This window comes from Bombina bombina, chromosome 11 (genome assembly GCF_027579735.1).
Source record: "Bombina bombina isolate aBomBom1 chromosome 11, aBomBom1.pri, whole genome shotgun sequence".
Lineage (NCBI taxonomy): Eukaryota > Metazoa > Chordata > Amphibia > Anura > Bombinatoridae > Bombina > Bombina bombina.
Genome location: NC_069509.1, coordinates 161,305,867 through 161,320,214, shown reverse-complemented (window position 1 = coordinate 161,320,214; position 14,348 = coordinate 161,305,867). Strand labels below are relative to the sequence as shown.

At 38.8% G+C, this 14,348-nt stretch overlaps 1 protein-coding gene across 1 annotated transcript in view; it reads right to left on the bottom strand.

The window, feature by feature from the left end:
• MARF1 (meiosis regulator and mRNA stability factor 1) overlaps positions 1–14,348 on the bottom strand; it is a 173,273-nt gene that overhangs the window by 55,464 nt on the left and 103,461 nt on the right. Inside the window, exons 16-17 of the mRNA XM_053694533.1 lie at positions 3,171–3,346; positions 2,774–2,994 (exon numbers count right to left, since the gene is read on the bottom strand). Of these exons, the coding sequence (XP_053550508.1) occupies positions 2,774–2,994; positions 3,171–3,346 (397 nt within the window). The remainder of the gene's footprint in view (positions 1–2,773; positions 2,995–3,170; positions 3,347–14,348) is intronic.

The window sequence follows — 14,348 nt, the reverse complement described above, 5'->3', positions numbered from 1 at the left end:
CCTTTTATCTTAGTCTAACATAGAAATGTAGTAATAAAAACGGTGCATTGCTCATATAAACATCTTACATTCAGAGAAAAACAGCTTTGCAGACTGAAAAGCTAGGGAACGAGCTTGCAAAAATCTCAGAACCAGACAACAATCAATGCACTGCTGCTTTGCAGCACTACTGCATATTTGACTGACTGTTGTCTTCAAACAGCACTTTGCTTTGGATGCACTGTGTTAAGAAAAACTTATACAATGCAGCCAGAGAACAGCTCTGTTTAAAAAGAACAACCTAATGTGGTGCAGCACTGAAAAGTTAAAGTGCTAACAGCTCCTGTTCTTTCTGCAGACATGCTGCATTTTCTGCGATGACATCTCAGATCACTCTATGTTCTGCCTTGGGGTCTAGAAGGAGTAAATAAATTACCCAAATTATTCCATTCCCTGGAAATTACTTCAGAAATAGCATCAGGGAGATAAAACACTTCTGGAATAACTACAGGAGATTTAAAAACCTTATTTAAACGTTTACATTTAGTATCAAGAGGACCAGAATCCTCTATTTCTAATGCAAATAACACTTCTTTAAGTAAAGAACGAATAAATTCCATCTTGAACAAATACAAAGATTTATCAGCATCAACCTCTGATACAGAAACCTCTGAACCAGAAGAACCATTATCAGTATCAGAATGATGATGTTCATTTAAAAATTCATCTGAAAAAAAGAGAAGTTTTAAAAGACTTTTATGTATACTAGAAGGAGAAATAACAGACATAGCCTTCTTAATGGATTTAAAAAATAAAATCTCTTATGTTATCAGGAACACTCTGAAAATTAGATGTTGACGGACAGCAACAGGTAATGTAACAGTACTAAAGGAAATTTTATCTGCATTAATAAGTTTGACATGACATGCAATACAAATAACAGCTGGAGAAAACAGATACCAAAAGTTTATAGCAGACTTAGCTTGGTAGCTCCAGCACTGTGCAGTGATTTTCCTGTAGTATCTTCTGACTCAGTTGCAACGTGGAACATCTTGCAATATGTAAAAGAAAAAAAAAAAAAAACAACATATAAAGCAAAATTGATCAAATTCCTTAAATGACAGTTTCAGGAATGGGAAAAAAAATGCCAGTGAACAAGCTTCTAGCAACCAGAAGCAATAAATAATGAGACTTAAATAATGTGGAGACAAAAATAACGCCCATATTTTTTAGCGCCAAAAAAGACGCCCACATTATTTGGCGCCTAAATGCTTTTGGCGCCAAAAATGACGCCACATCCGGAACGCCGACATCTTTGACGCAAAATAACGTCAAAAAATGACGCAACTTCCGGCGACACGTATGACGCCGGAAACGGAAAAGAATTTTTGCGCCAAAAAAGTCCGCGCCAAGAATGACGCAATAAAATGAAGCATTTTCAGCCCCCGCGAGCCTAACAGCCCACAGGGAAAAAAGTCAAATTTTTGAGGTAAGAAAAAATATGATAATTCAATGCATAATCCCAAATATGAAACCGACTGTCTGGAAATAAGGAAAGTTGAACATTCTGAGTCAAGGCAAATAAATGTTTGAATACATATATTTAGAACTTTATAAATAAAGTGCCCAACCATAGCTTAGAGTGTCACAGAAAATAAGATTTACTTACCCCAGGACACTCATCTACATGTTTGTAGAAAGCCAAACCAGTACTGAAACGAGAATCAGTAGAGGAAATGGTAAATATAAGAGTATATCGTCGATCTGAAAAGGGAGGTAAGAGATGAATCTCTACGACCGATAACAGAGAACCTTATGAAATAGACCCCGTAGAAGGAAATCACTGCATTCAATAGGCAATACTCTCTTCACATCCCTCTGACATTCACTGCACGCTGAGAGGAAAACCGGGCTCCAACTTGCTGCGGAGCGCATATCAACGTAGAATCTAGCACAAACTTACTTCACCACCTCCCTTGGAGGCAAAGTTTGTAAAACTGATTTGTGGGTGTGGTGAGGGGTGTATTTATAGGCATTTTAAGGTTTGGGAAACTTTGCCCCTCCTGGTAGGAATGTATATCCCATACGTCACTAGCTCATGGACTCTTGTTAATTACATGAAAGAAAAAGCCCTTTATTCTTTCTAAGTCTAAGAAAATGGCTTACCGATCCCCATGAGGGGAAAAATGACAGCCTTCCAGCATTACACAGTCTCGTTAGAAAAATGGCTAGTCATACCTTGAGCAGAAAAGTCTGCAAACTGTTCCCCCCAACTGAAGTTCTCTCAGCTCAACAGTCCTGCGTGGGAACAGCAATTGATTTTAGTTACTGCTGCTAAAATCACTCTTTTAAACAGAACTCTTCATCTCTTTCTGTTTCAGAGTAAATAGTACATACCAGCACTATTTTAAAATAACAAACTTGATAGAAGAATAAAAAACTACAACTAAACACCACATACTCTTCACCATCTCCGTGGAGATGCTACTTGTTCAGAGCGGCAAAGAGAATGACTGGGGGGCGGAGCCTGGGAGGGGCTATATGGACAGCTTTTGCTGTGCTATTTGCCATTTCCTGTTGGGGAAGAGAATATTTTTTTTCCCACAAGTTATGGATGACGCCGTGGACCGGACACACCAATGTTGGAGAATAAAAAGTTTGGCAGGTGCATTTTCACATGATTGTTTGCATTTAATATTCTTTTCACAGTCCCTTCTTTGATATCCTTCTCCCCAACTAAAGGCAGCAACATACACTCTGTGGTGATCCACCAGGCCTAACAACTGCCCCATACCTGCAGAACGTGAGGTACTGCCTCTAGCAGCTCCATCAATTTGGAGTAACCATAATCTGAGACGCGGCATTGTTTTGCAAAATGGTGGTGGTACGTTGGGATAAATTTACCGACTGGCATTATGCAGAAAGGCTGATTCTTCAATAGATCGATTACTTCTCGGCTAAACTGAATCAGCTGTGGGTTACCTACTGGGCTCTTTGACCGTAACAGCCAGGGATCTACAGAAGAGAATATCACATTTGTTAAATGTCACAAAAGTGTTCTACAAAGGAAACCACATTCCAATAATACTTGATAGGAGTATATGGGGGGGGGGGGGGGGATAAGCAAAAAAAAAAATATAAATAAAAAATATATTATCTTAATTAGATTTCTTTTTTTAAAAATAACTAACCTGTATTTGGGGGAGGTGGCTTGTTGTGTATCCACTTCACAACCTTGATGCCATTTTGTGCAGTTGCAATATTAACCCCAGGAATACAGGTGATCAAATGCTCCAGAGGAACGCCACCCTCTCCTTCCTGTACTTCTTCTAATGGACTAAATTCTGCAGCATAGCAATCTGAAAAACTGAAGGAAAAATAAATGCGGAAAAGTCATAATGTGCCTGTGTTATTGTAGAGGATTATTGTAAAACAGGTTAGTAAAGGCATTTTCTTTAACCCTTTGGCTACTAACCCATTTCCCACCTGGGTGCCAAACTGGGTGTGTGTGTGGGGATATATATATATATATATATATATATATATATATATATATATATATATATATATATATATATATATATATATATATATATATATATATATATATATATATATATATATATATATATATATATATATATATATATATTTATATATATATTTAAACTACAGCTACCCGTGAGTGCTATTGAGTACCCAGGGCTGAGCATGTTGCAGGGTCATAGGATGTGTACGCAGTCAGAGTGCAGCCCCCTTCCGTGTTTTGTATCTTTATCAAAACTAGTCTGTAAAATGCTACCACGCGCACTGTGCTCATTTGCTTCGGTGAACCAAAAAAGGTTTAAATTATTGTGCGGCTTGTATAATTACCTAGAAGGCAATCCATTTTTTTTGCCCAAGACGCACATAAAATTCTCCTCTCTTATGCATGCACATAAGTTTTCTTTAAATACTGTGGAGAACTGCAGTAGAAATAATTATTCTTGGAGCTTCAGTGGCGTTCATATCATTATTACGGAGTATTTTCTAATTTTGGCTGGAATTTCAATTTCTAGCAGAGTGAAAAGGCATGAGGTGGAGGAAGGATTGCTTTTGCAGAAGCACGTATGGGTGCTAAGGGTAACCCTACCTAGGTATGGTCTGGAGTATCTAACAATGAAATAAAACAAAATGTTGCCGTACCATCAGTGAGACCATCACAATAGTAATTTATACAATAGTTAAAAAAAAAAAAAAAAAAAGGACGTGGAGATGGTTAACGTCCCCTTTGTATAAACAGATCCGGAATGTTAATGATATTTTAGATGGAGTTTTAAAGCATCTTTACAACTGATGAATTACTTACTTTTTAATGTAGCACTGAAATTCAAATACCCCGCGCTCGGGACCCCCAACTTCAAGTCTTGTTTTTGTGAGCTAACTCTTTGAACTGTTATCCAATCAGCACTCTAGATACAAAAAAAAATAAAATAAAAATGTGAGCGCTGTATGGCTAAAGTGCCGTTGTGAGAACAGTTCAAACCGTTAGCGAACAAAAAAAAAATTAAAAAAAATTAAGAACTTACCTGATAAATTAATTTCTTTCATGTAATTGGCAAGAGTCCATGAGCTAGTGACGTATGGGATATACAATCCTACCAGGAGGGGCAAAGTTTCCCAAACCTCAAAATGCCAATAAATACACCCCTCACCACACCCACAATTCAGTTTAACAAATAGCCAAGTAGTGGGGTGATAAAGAAAGGAGTAAATAGCATCAAAGTAATTTGGAAATAATTGTGCTTTATACAAAAAAAAAATCATGGCCTCTTACCAATATGAAAGAAATTAATTTATCAGGTAAGTTCTTACATAAATTATGTTTTCTTTCAGGTCATTGGCAAGAGTCCATGAGCTAGTGACGTATAGGATAGTAATACCCAAGATGTGAAACTCCACAGAAGAGTCACTAGAGAAGGAGGGATACAAAAAAATAAAAAATAAGCCATTTTCCACTAAAAAAAAAATAAATCCACAACCCAAAAAACAAGTTTCTCATAATTGAAAAAAAAAAAGGGAAAAAAACAAAACAAAAAAAACTTAAAAAGCAGAGGAAGCAAACAGCTGCCTGAAGAACTTTTCTACCAAAAACTGCATCCGAAGAGGAAAATACATCAAAACGGTAGAATTTAGTAAAATGTATGCAAAGACGACCAAGTTGCTGCTCTGCAAATCTGATCAACTGAAGCTTTATTCTTAAAATCCCACGAAGTGGAGACTGATCTAGTAGAATGAGCTGTGATTCTCTGAGGTGGGGCCTGACAAATCAAAAGCTTTAACCAAGATGCAAAGGAAATAGAAGCTTTCTGACCTTTCCTAGAACCAGAAAAGACAAATAGACTAGAAGTCTTCCTGAAAGTTTTAGTAGCTTCAACATAGTATTTCAAAGCTCTTACAATATCCAGAGAATTTAAGGATCTCTCCAAAGAATTATTAGGATTAGGACACGGAGGGATCAATTTCCCTATTAATGTTGTTAGAATTCACAACCTTATGTAGAAAATTAAATGAAGTCCGAAAAACTGCCTTATCCAGATGGAAAATCAGAAAAGGAGACTCACAAAACGAGCAGGTAATTCTGAAACTCTTCTAGCAGAAGAGATGCGAAAAGGAACACTTTCCAAGAAAGTAGTTTAATATTCAAATAATGCATAGGATCAAAAGGAGGAGCCTGTAAAGTCTTCAAAACTAAATTAAGACTACAAGGAGGAGAGATTGATTTAATGACAGGCTTGATACGGATCAAAGCCTGTACAAAACAGTGAATATCAGGAAGTTTAGCAATCTTTCTGTGAAATAAAACAGAAAGAGCAGAGATGTGTCCCTTCAGGGAACTTGCAGACAAACCTTTATCCAAACCATCCGTAAAAAAAAAAAAAAAAAAAAAACCTGTAAAATTCTATGCCAAGAGAATTTATGAGAACACCATGAAATATAAGCCTTCCAAACTCTATAATAAATCTTCCTAGAAACAGATTTACAAGCCTGTAACATAGTATCAATCACTGAGTCAGAGAAACCTCTATGACTAAGGGCTAGATTTATCAATGCCGAGGCGTACAGGGGCGCGTATACGCACCCCTGTACGCCTCAACTCGCCTGTGGCGGGGCGAAATTACCCGCAGGTAATTAACATTGCACACGAGCGCAATTTTGCGCTTGCGTGCAATCCCGCCCCCTGCCCGCACACAGCCAATCACGCGCGGGCAGGAGCTGTCAATCTCCTCGGTCGGAGTCGACCGAGGAGATTTCATTTCGCCACAATAGAGGTGGCGAAGATCTTAGGGAAGCAGCGGTCTGGTGACCGCTGCTTGATAAATTGCGGCGAGCAAGTTCTTGTGAGAACTTGCTGCCGCAAGGGCTTGATAAATCTAGCCCCTAGCGTTCAATTTCCATACCTTCAAATTTAATGATTTGAGATCCTGATTTAAGGATATTAATTGTGATATCTTTGTATAATCCCTGCACCATTGATTCCGCATACAAAGCTGGAGAGGTCTCATATGAAAACAAGCAAAGGGGATTGCGTCCGATGCTGCAGTCATGAGACCTAAAACTTCCATGCTCATAGCTACTGAAGGGAATTATTGAGATTGAAGGTTCAGACAAGCTGCAACCAATTTTATTTGTCTCTTGTCTGTTAGCTTTAGTGTCCATGACTATCTCTATCTGGAAACATAAAAAGGTGACCCTTGTCTGAGGAATCAAGGAACTCTTTGGTAAATTGATCCTCCAACCATGTCTTTGAAGAAACACGTTTATTCATGTGAGATTCAGCAGAATGTAAAAACTGAGCTAGTACCAAGATATTGTCCAAATAAGGAAATACCTCAATACCCCGTTCTCTAATTACAGAGAGCAGGGCACCGAGAACTTTTCAAAAAATCCTTGGAGCTGTCGCTAGGCCAAATGGAAAAGCAACAAATTGGTAATACTTGTCTAGAAAAGAGAATCTCAGAAACCGATAGTGGTCTGGATGAATCGGAATATGAAGATATGCATCCTGTAAGTCTATCGTGGACATATAAATGACCTTGCTGAACAAAAGGCAGAATAGTCCTTATAGTCACCATTTTGAAAGTTGGCACTCTTATAAAACGATTCAAAATTTTCAGATCCAGAACTGGCCTGAATAAATTCGCTCTTTGGGACAATGAACAGATTTACATAAAAACCCAGACCATGTTCCTGAAACGGAACTGGTATGATTACCCCTAAAAGCTCTAGATCTGAAACACTTCAGAAAAGCCTGAGCCTAAACTGGGACGTGTGAGGGAAAAAAAAAAAAAAAAAAAAAAAAAAAAAAAATCACAGGTGGTCTTACTCTGAATCCTATTTGATACCCTTGAGAAACAATACTCTGAAATTCTGTATCAATTGATTTTGGACAGAATCTGCCCAAAAGGCTTGGAAATTTTTTAATCTGCCCCCCACCAGCTGAGCTGGAATAAGGGCTGCACCTTCATGCAGACTTGGAGGCTGGCTTTTGTTTCTTAAAAGGCTTGGATTTATTCCAACTTGAAGGTTTCCAATTGGAACCAGATTCTTTGGGGGAAGGATTGGCTTTCTGTTCCTTATTCTGTCGAAAAGAACATAAACGATTAGAAGCTTTAGATTTACCCTTAGATCTCTTATCCTGAGGTAAAAAAAAACTCCCTTCCCCCAGTGACAGTTGAAATAATCGAATCCAACTGAGAACCAAATTGTTACCTTGGGGGGGGGGGGGGGAGGTAATCTAGACACCCACCACATCAGCATTCCAATATTTGAGCCACAAAGCTCTCCTAGCTAAAGACATAGATCTATCATAAATTTTGATATTAAAAATGGCATCACAGATAAAATGATTAGCATGTTGAAGTAAGCAAACAATGCTAGACAAATCAGGGTCCGTTTCCTGTTGCGCTAAGCTTTCCAACCAAAAAGTTGATGCAGCTGCAATATCAGCCATAGAAATAAGCTTCAAGTTTCCCATCTAAAGGGTCCTTAAAGGAAGTACCATCTTCCATAGGAATAGTAGTACATTTGGTAAGAGTAGAAATAGCCCCATCAACTTTGGGGATCTTTTCCCAAAACTCCAATCTAGCTGCTGGCAAAGGATACAAATTTTTAAACCTAGAAGAAGGGATAGAGGAAGTACCAGGCCTATTCCATTCCTTTGAAATCATATAAGAAATAGCATCAGGAACTGGAAAAACCTCTGGAGTAACCACAGGAGGTTTATAAAACAGAATTTAAACGTTTACTAGTTTTAGTATCAAGAGGACTAGTTTCCTCAATATCCAAAGTAATCAACACCACTTTTAACAAAGAACAAATATACTCCATCTTAGAGAGATAAGGTTTGTCAGTGTCAATATCTGAGGTAGGATATTCTGAATTGATCCTCAGAGGAGGATAAATCAGTATGTTGTCAGTCATTTGAAATTTCATCAACTTTGAGAAGTTTTAAAAAACAGAATTTATGCTTACCTGATAAATTACTTTCTCTTACGGTGTATCCAGTCCACGGATTCATCCTTACTTGTCGGATATTCTCAATCCCTACAGGAAGTGGCAAAGAGCACACAGCAAAGCTGTCCATATAGCTCCCCTCAGGCTCCGCCCCCCCCAGTCTTTCGACCGACGGTTAGGAGAAAAAGGAGAATCTATAGGGTGCAGTGGTGACTGTAGTTTACTAAAATAAATTTGAACCTGACTTAATTGTCAGGGCGGGCCGTGGACTGGATACACCGTAAGAGAAAGTAATTTATCAGGTAAGCATAAATTCTGTTTTCTCTTACATGGTGTATCCAGTCCACGGATTCATCCTTACTTCTGGGATACTAATACCAAAGCTTTAGGACACGGATGAAGGGAGGGAACAAGACAGGTAACCTAAACGGAAGGCACCACTGCTTGCAAAAACTCTCTCCCAAAAATAGCCTCCGAAGAAGCCAAAGTATCGAATTTGTAAAATTTGGCAAATGTATGCAGTGAAGACCAAGTCGCTGCCTTACAGATCTGTTCAACAGAAGCCTCATTCTTGAAAGCCCATGTGGAAGCCACAGCTCTGGTGGAATGAGCTGTAATTCGTTCAGGAGGCTGCTTTCCAGCAGTCTCATAAGCCAACCGGATGATGCTTTTCAGCCAGAAGGAAAGAGAGGTAGCAGTCGCTTTCTGACCTCTCCTCTTACCAGAATACACAACAAACAAGGATGATGTTTGTCTGAAATCTTTAGTTGCTTTTAAATAGGATTTTAAAGCATGAACCACATCAAGATTGTGCAACATTCGTTCCGTCTTAGAAACTGGATTAGGGCACAGAGAAGGAACAATGATTTCCTGGTTAATATTCTTATTAGAAACCACCTTTGGAAGGAAACCAGGTTTGGTACGCAAAACAACCTTATCTGCATGGAACACCAGATAGGGTGAATTACACTGCAAAGCAGACAATTCAGAAACTCTTCGAGCAGAAGAAATAGCTACCAAAAACAAAACTTTCCAAGATAATAACTTAATATCTATGGAATGCAAAGGTTCAAACGGCACCCCTTGAAGAACTGAAAGAACTAAATTTAGACTCCATGGAGGAGCCACAGGTCTGTAGACAGGCTTGATTCCAACTAGGGCCTGTGCAAACGCCTGAACGTCTGGTACAGCTGCCAGACGCTTGTGTAACAGGATAGACAGAGCAGATATCTGTCCCTTTAAGGAACTAGCTGACAGACCTTTCTCCAAACCTTCTTGGAGAAAAGACAATATCCTTGGAATCCTAACCTTACTCCACGAATAACCCTTGGATTCACACCAACAAAGATATTTCCGCCATATCTTATGGTAAATTTTCCTGGTGACAGGCTTTCTGGCCTGTATCAGAGTATCTATAACTGATTCAGAGAAACCCCGCTTAGCTAGGATTAAGCGTTCAATCTCCAAGCAGTCAGTTGCAGAGAAAACATAATTTATGTAAGAACTTACCTGATAAATTCATTTCTTTCATATTAGCAAGAGTCCATGAGCTAGTGACGTATGGGATATACATTCCTACCAGGAGGGGCAAAGTTTCCCAAACCTCAAAATGCCTATAAATACACCCCTCACCACACCCACAATTCAGTTTAACGAATAGCCAAGAAGTGGGGTGATAAAAAAGTGCGAAAGCATATAAAATAAGGAATTGGAATAATTGTGCTTTATACAAAAATCATAACCACCACAAAAAAAGGGTGGGCCTCATGGACTCTTGCTAATATGAAAGAAATGAATTTATCAGGTAAGTTCTTACATAAATTATGTTTTCTTTCATGTAATTAGCAAGAGTCCATGAGCTAGTGACGTATGGGATAATGATTACCCAAGATGTGGATCTTTCCACGCAAGAGTCACTAGAGAGGGAGGGATAAAATAAAGACAGCCAATTCCTGCTGAAAATAATCCACACCCAAAATAAAGTTTAATGAAAAACATAAGCAGAAGATTCAAACTGAAACCGCTGCCTGAAGTACTTTTCTACCAAAAACTGCTTCAGAAGAAGAAAATACATCAAAATGGTAGAATTTAGTAAAAGTATGCAAAGAGGACCAAGTTGCTGCCCAGGAAGTAGAAACTGACCTAGTAGAATGAGCTGTAATCCTTTGAGGCGGAGTTTTACCCGACTCAACATAGGCAAGATGAATTAAAGATTTCAACCAAGATGCCAAAGAAATGGCAGAAGCTTTCTGGCCTTTTCTAGAACCGGAAAAGATAACAAATAAACTAGAAGTCTTTCGGAAAGACTTAGTAGCTTCAACATAATATTACAAAGCTCTAAAAACATCCAAAGAATGTAACGATTTCTCCTTAGAATTCTTAGGATTAGGACATAATGAAGGAACCACAATTTCTCTACTAATGTTGTTGGAATTCACAACTTTAGGTAAAAATTCAAAAGAAGTTCGCAACACTGCCTTATCCTGATGAAAAATCAGAAAAGGAGACTCACAAGAAAGAGCAGATAATTCAGAAACTCTTCTGGCAGAAGAGATTGCCAAAAGGAACAAAACTTTCCAAGAAAGTAATTTAAATGTCCAATGAATGCATAGGTTCAAACGGAGGAGCTTGAAGAGCCCCTAGAACCAAATTCAAACTCCAAGGAGGAGAAATTGACTTAATGACAGGTTTTATACGAACCAAAGCTTGTACAAAACAATGAATATCAGGAAGATTAGCAATCTTTCTGTGAAAAAGAACAGAAAGAGCAGAGATTTGTCCTTTCAAGGAACTTGCGGACAAACCTTTATCTAAACCATCCTGAAAAAACTAAAATTCTTGGAATTCTAAAAGAATGCCAAGAAAAATGATGAGAAAGACACCAAGAAATATAAGTCTTCCAGACTCTATAATATATCCCTCTGGATACAGATTTACGAGCCTGTAACATAGTATTAATCACAGAGTCAGAGAAACCTCTTTGACTAAGAATCAAGCGTTCAATCTCCATACCTTTAAATTTAAGGATTTGAGATCCTGATGGAAAAAAGGACCTTGCGACAGAAGGTCTGGTCGTAGCGGAAGAGTCCACGGATGGCAAGAGGCCATCTGGACAAGATCCGCATACCAAAACCTGTGAGGCCATGCCGGAGCTACCAGCAGAACAAACGAGCATTCCTTCAGAATCTTGGAGATTACTCTTGGAAGAAGAACTAGAGGCGGAAAGATATAAGCAGGATGATACTTCCAAGGAAGTGAAAATGCATCCACTGCTTCCGCCTGAGGATCCCGGGATCTGGACAGATACCTGGGAAGTTTCTTGTTTAGATGAGACGCCATCAGATCTATTTCTGGAAGCTCCCATATTTGAACAATCTGAAGAAATACCTCTGGGTGAAGAGACCATTCGCCCGGATGCAACGTTTGGCGACTGAGATAATCCGCTTCCCAATTGTCTATACCTGGGATATGAACCGCAGAGATTAGACAGGAGCTGGATTCCGCCCAAACCAGAATTCGAGATACTTCTTTCATAGCCAGAGGACTGTGAGTCCCTCCTTGATGATTGATGTATGCCACAGTTGTGACATTGTCTGTCTGAAAACAAATGAACGATTCTCTCTTCAGAAGAGGCCAAGACTGAAGAGCTCTGAAAATTGCACGGAGTTCCAAAATATTGATCGGTAATCTCACCTCCTGAGATTCCCAAACTCCTTGTGCCGTCAGAGATCCCCACACAGCTCCCCAACCTGTGAGACTTGCATCTGTTGAAATTACAGTCCAGGTCGGAAGCACAAAAGAAGCCCCCTGAATTAAACGATGGTGATCTGTCCACCACGTTAGAGAGTGTCGTACAATCGGTTTTAAAGATATTAATTGAGATATCTTTGTGTAATCCCTGCACCATTGATTCAGCATACAGAGCTGAAGAGGTCGCATGTGAAAACGAGCAAAGGGGATCGCGTCCGATGCAGCAGTCATAAGACCTAGAATTTCCATGCATAAGGCTACCGAAGGGAATGATTGTGACTGAAGGTTTCGACAAGCTGAAATCAATTTTAGACGTCTTGTCTGTCAAAGACAGAGTCATGGACACTGAATCTATCTGGAAACCCAGAAAAGTTACCCTTGTCTGAGGAATCAATGAACTTTTTGGTAAATTGATCCTCCAACCATGATCTTGAAGAAACAACACAAGTCGATTCGTATGAGATTCTGCTAAATGTAAAGACTGAGCAAGTACCAAGATATCGTCCAAATAAGGAAATACCACAATACCCTGTTCTCTGATTACAGACAGAAGGGCACCAAGAACCTTTGTAAAAATTCTTGGAGCTGTAGCTAGGCCAAACGGCAGAGCCACAAACTGGTAATGCTTGTCCAGAAAAGAGAATCTCAGGAACTGATAATGATCTGGATGAATCGGAATATGCAGATAAGCATCCTGTAAATCTATTGTGGACATATAATGCCCTTGCTGAACAAAAGGCAAGATAGTCCTTACAGTTACCATTTTGAACGTTGGTATCCTTACATAACTATTCAATATTTTTAGATCCAGAACTGGTCTGAAGGAATTCTCCTTCTTTGGTACAATGAAGAGATTTGAATAAAACCCCATCCCCTGTTCCAGAACTGGAACTGGCATAATTACTCCAGCCAACTCTAGATCTGAAACACAATTCAGAAATGCTTGAGCTTTCACTGGATTTACTGGGACACGGGAAAGAAAAAATCTCTTTGCAGGAGGTCTCATCTTGAAACCAATTCTGTACCCTTCTGAAACAATGTTCTGAATCCAAAGATTGTGAACAGAATTAATCCAAATTTCTTTGAAAAAACGTAACCTGCCCCCTACCAGCTGAGCTGGAATGAGGGCCGCACCTTCATGTGGACTTAGAAGCAGGCTTTGCCTTTCTAGAAGGCTTGGATTTATTCCAGACTGGAGATGGTTTCCAAACTGAAACTGCTCCTGAGGATGAAGGATCAGGCTTTTGTTCTTTGTTGAAACGAAAGGAACGAAAACGATTATTAGCCCTGTTTTTACCCTTAGATTTTTTATCCTGTGGTAAAAAAGTTCCTTTCCCACCAGTAACAGTTGAGATAATGGAATCCAACTGAGAACCAAATAATTTGTTACCCTGGAAAGAAATGGAAAGTAGAGTTGATTTAGAAGCCATATCAGCATTCCAAGTTTTAAGCCATAAAGCTCTTCTAGCTAAAATAGCTAGAGACATAAACCTGACATAAACTCTGATAATATCAAAAATGGCATCACAGATAAAATTATTAGCATGCTGAAGAAGAATAATAATATTATGAGAATCATGATCTGTTACTTGTTGCGCTAAAGTCTCCAACCAAAAAGTTGAAGCTGCAGCAACATCAGCCAAAGATATAGCAGGTCTAAGAAGATTACCTGAACACAGATAAGCTTTTCTTAGAAAGGATTCAATTTTCCTATCTAAAGGATCTTTAAACGAAGTACCATCTGACGTAGGAATAGTAGTACGTTTAGCAAGGGTAGAAATAGCCCCATCAACTTTAGGGATTTTGTCCCAAAATTCTAATCTGTCAGACGGCACAGGATATAATTGCTTAAAACGTTTAGAAGGAGTAAATGAATTACCCAATTTATCCCATTCTCTGGAAATTACTTCAGAAATAGCATTAGGAACAGGAAAAACTTCTGGAATAACCACAGGAGATTTAAACACCTTATCTAAACGTTTAGAATTCGTATCAAGAGGACCAGAATCCTCTATTTCTAAAGCAATTAGTACTTCTTTAAGTAAAGAACGAATAAATTCCATTTTAAATAAATATGAAGATTTATCAGCATCAATCTCTGAGACAGAATCCTCTGAACCAGA